Source organism: Telmatherina bonti (genome assembly GCF_933228915.1).
Source record: "Telmatherina bonti genome assembly, chromosome: 15".
Lineage (NCBI taxonomy): Eukaryota > Metazoa > Chordata > Actinopteri > Atheriniformes > Telmatherinidae > Telmatherina > Telmatherina bonti.
Genome location: NC_136613.1, coordinates 4,872,756 through 4,876,171, shown reverse-complemented (window position 1 = coordinate 4,876,171; position 3,416 = coordinate 4,872,756). Strand labels below are relative to the sequence as shown.

The window sequence follows — 3,416 nt, the reverse complement described above, 5'->3', positions numbered from 1 at the left end:
GCAGCGTTCGCTAGCACTTCCTGTCATCCATTATTTGTGAATCATAAAGCCCTACACTTATCCTGCTGAGCTCGTCTCCCTTAATGTGTAACTTCAGCCACTCTGGTCAAAGGTTCATTCCTCCTAAAGACTAAAACGTTTCTGCCTGATCGGACCGAACGAGCAGCAGGTTGGACTCCAGTTTGGATCCAGAGGGAGGCTCCTGCTTCTGCTCCTGTTTAGATTATAACTCAGGAGATGGAGGAGAAGCCGTGGGCGCTGGTCTCGGAGGTGGGGGGCGATCAGGGTTACCTGCCGGAGCTGGCTGACATCGTGAAACAACACTTCCAGATCATCAGCTGCGTAGACTTCCTGCAGAACCCCAAGCTCCACGCCTCCAAGATCCAGGTTCTGCTGAACTGGAAGTATTGTCCCGCAGTGGAGCCGGCGCTGCTCCGGCTGCTGCCCTCCCTGAAGGTGGTGGCCAGCGGGGGGGTGGGTGTGGACCACCTGGATGTAGCCTTCATCAACAGCCTGGGGGTGAAAGTGGCCAACACACCTGGAGTGGTCAGCGACTGCACGGCGGACTTAGCCATGGGTCTGCTTCTGGCGTCGGCTCGCCTGATCCTGGATGGTGAGATCAAAGTTTGATTCCATCAGGGTGGTGTGTGTGTGTGTGTGTGTGTGTGTTGTTTCATGTTTTAAATAAACATCCTCATTACTAAACAAGCCAACTAACTAACTATGAAAAGTTTTTGTGGTTATGAAGTCAGTTCTAATCAGTGACATCAAGCTTTCTTTAGAGGGGCGGGGCTAAAACTCCAGATGGGCCAGATGACCTGGATCACATATCTGGCTCCTGGTGAGGTGGTCCATGCATGTCCCACCTGGAGGAGACATTTAGAGAAGATCCCAGATCAGTTGGAGGGACTACATCTCTCAGCTTGTATGGGAACTTCAGGCTTCCCTGGACGTCTCTGCATGAGTCATTCTGGTTTTTATTATTTTTCCTCGTAGGTCACAAGATAGCTACCGACCCAGAGACGGTCCACATCCCACAGAGTCTGATGGGAGTCCAGGTCTCAGGGTCCACGCTTGGGATCGTTGGAATGGGAGACATCGGATTTAAGATCGCGCAAAGAAGTAAAGGCTTCGACATGAGGATTGTGTATCACAACAGGACCAAGAGGTGAACGGAGGTTTACAGGAACCTCAGCATGTTTGTGTTCTCTGAGTCCTTCACACAGAAACGTGCAGGAGAACCTGATCCTCCTGGAACAAGTTAATCTGATCCGATCTTTAATCTGTGCAGGACAACTTGAACCTCATGGAACACGTTAATACGTTAATACATTCATCTGATAATCTGATAATCCGATCTTTATTCCGTGTAGGAAAACCTGATCCTCCTGGAACACGTTAATCTGATCCGATCTTTATTCCGTGTAGGAAAACCTGATCCTCCTGGAACACGTTAATCTGATCCGATCTTTATTCCGTGTAGGAAAACCTGATCCTCCTGGAACACGTTAATCTGATCCGATCTTTATTCCATGTAGGAAAACCTGATCCTCCTGGAACACGTTAATCTGATCCGATCTTTATTCCGTGTAGGAAAACCTGATCCTCCTGGAACACGTTAATCTGATCCGATCTTTATTCCGTGCAGGAGAACCTGATCCTCCTGGAACAGATTAATCTGATCCGATCTTTATTCCGTGCAGGAGAACCTGATCCTCCTGGAACAGATTAATCTGATCCGATCTTTATTCCGTGCAGGAGAACCTGATCCTCCTGGAACAGATTAATGCGATGTTTATTCCTTGCAGGAGTGCAGAGGACGAGGCAGCGGTTGGAGCCACGTTTTGCAAGAACCTTGAGGACCTGCTCAGAAGTTCTGACTTTGTGATGATTGCCGTCAAACTGACTTCAGAAACCAGAGGCCTGATTGGCTGCAGGGAGCTGTCCGTCATGAAGCCCACAGCGACGCTGGTTAACATCAGCAGAGGTGAGAACTCCACTGCGGTTGTGGTTCCTGACCAGGCGATGACTCGGATCTTTGCGTCTCAGGTCAGGTGGTGGACCAGGACGCCTTGGTGGAAGCTCTTCAGTCGGGGAGGATCCGGGCAGCGGCCTTGGACGTGACACATCCTGAACCATTACCGAGGTCTGGTGTCTTTAAAAGCCACGCGAGGAGCACAGCATGATGTTCAGTGACGTTCCTCTGCTTCCTCTCAGGAACCACGTCCTCCTCAGCATGTCCAACGTCATCATCACCCCCCACATCGGGATCAACACCATCCAGACAGCCAGGCGGATGGTGGAGAGGATGGTGGAAAACGCTGTGGCTGCAGTCAGAGGACGTCCGGTTCCAGACGAAGTGAAACCGTAAACCAGCTCTTCATCAGCAGCTCCTCCTCCTCCAGTTTAAGATGATTAAAATGTGAAATGTTCTCCCTCAGTATTGCTTTAGAAGTTAATCTTTACATCCTGCTGATGATTGTTAGAAGGTTAAACATCAGCTGACTGGAACTGGACCAGAATCCAGTCTGAGCTGGTTTCAGGTCCAAGATCTCCAGTTCCCTCATCGATCAACCTCTCAGAGAGAATGTCCTAAGAACCGTCCCTCCAATAAAATGTAACCTTCTAGTTAGTTTTTACCTCAAACTATGAGATTGACAACCTTCAAACTCCAAACTGCTTGTATCTATGAGCCATCAGGAGCTAACCAGCTACTCCACAATGGGGTAAATGTCCTCCATGATGGGGTAAATATTCTCCACGAGGGGGTAAATATCCTCCATAATGGGGTAAATATTCTCCATGATGTGGTAAATATTCTCCATAATGTGGTAAATATTCTCCATAATGGGGTAAATATTCTCCATAATGGGGTAAATATTCTCCATAATGGGGTAAATATCCTCCATAATGGGGTAAATATTCTCCATGATGTGGTAAATATTCTCCATGATGTGGTAAATATCCTCCATGATGTGGTAAATATTCTCCATAATGGGGTAAATATTCTCCATAATGGGGTAAATATTCTCCATAATGGGGTAAATATTCCTTACTATGGAGCAAATCGTAACCTGGGGAAGGAAAACGGTGACCGTGAGGTTTCGTCTGCGGCGTACATGGACCTGTGCTGCGGTAGGACAGACGGTGCTCAGCCTGCCACTCACACTCTGTGATTGTATTTTAAAAAGGGCACGCTGTCTAGAAATGAAGGGCGTGAGCCTCCCTGAAGCTCGGCGATCGGGCGAGCAAGCGAGCGGCTCTGGCTCGCCTTCTCCCTCAGGGCTTCTCCTATAAACTGTGAAGGTGTCCCATATGGTCGGGGGGGGACATTAGTCCACAGCAGATGTGACCTCGCTGAAAACTGGAGCTGTCCTTGAGATCATCTGATTGCGCAACAGTTTAATTTGCTGCAC

The 3,416-nt window shown here is 48.7% G+C and overlaps 1 protein-coding gene across 1 annotated transcript; it reads left to right on the top strand.

The window, feature by feature from the left end:
• Window positions 1-237: 237 nt before the first annotated feature.
• On the top strand, window positions 238-2,371 carry LOC306766636 (putative 2-ketogluconate reductase; the record flags this gene model as incomplete). Its single annotated transcript, XM_079254440.1, has 5 exons — window positions 238-613; window positions 997-1,168; window positions 1,809-1,987; window positions 2,050-2,146; window positions 2,218-2,371. The coding sequence occupies 5 exons, from the start codon at window positions 238-240 to the stop codon at window positions 2,369-2,371; spliced, it is 978 nt and encodes a 325-aa protein (XP_079110566.1).
• Between the last annotated feature and the right edge of the window lie 1,045 nt (window positions 2,372-3,416).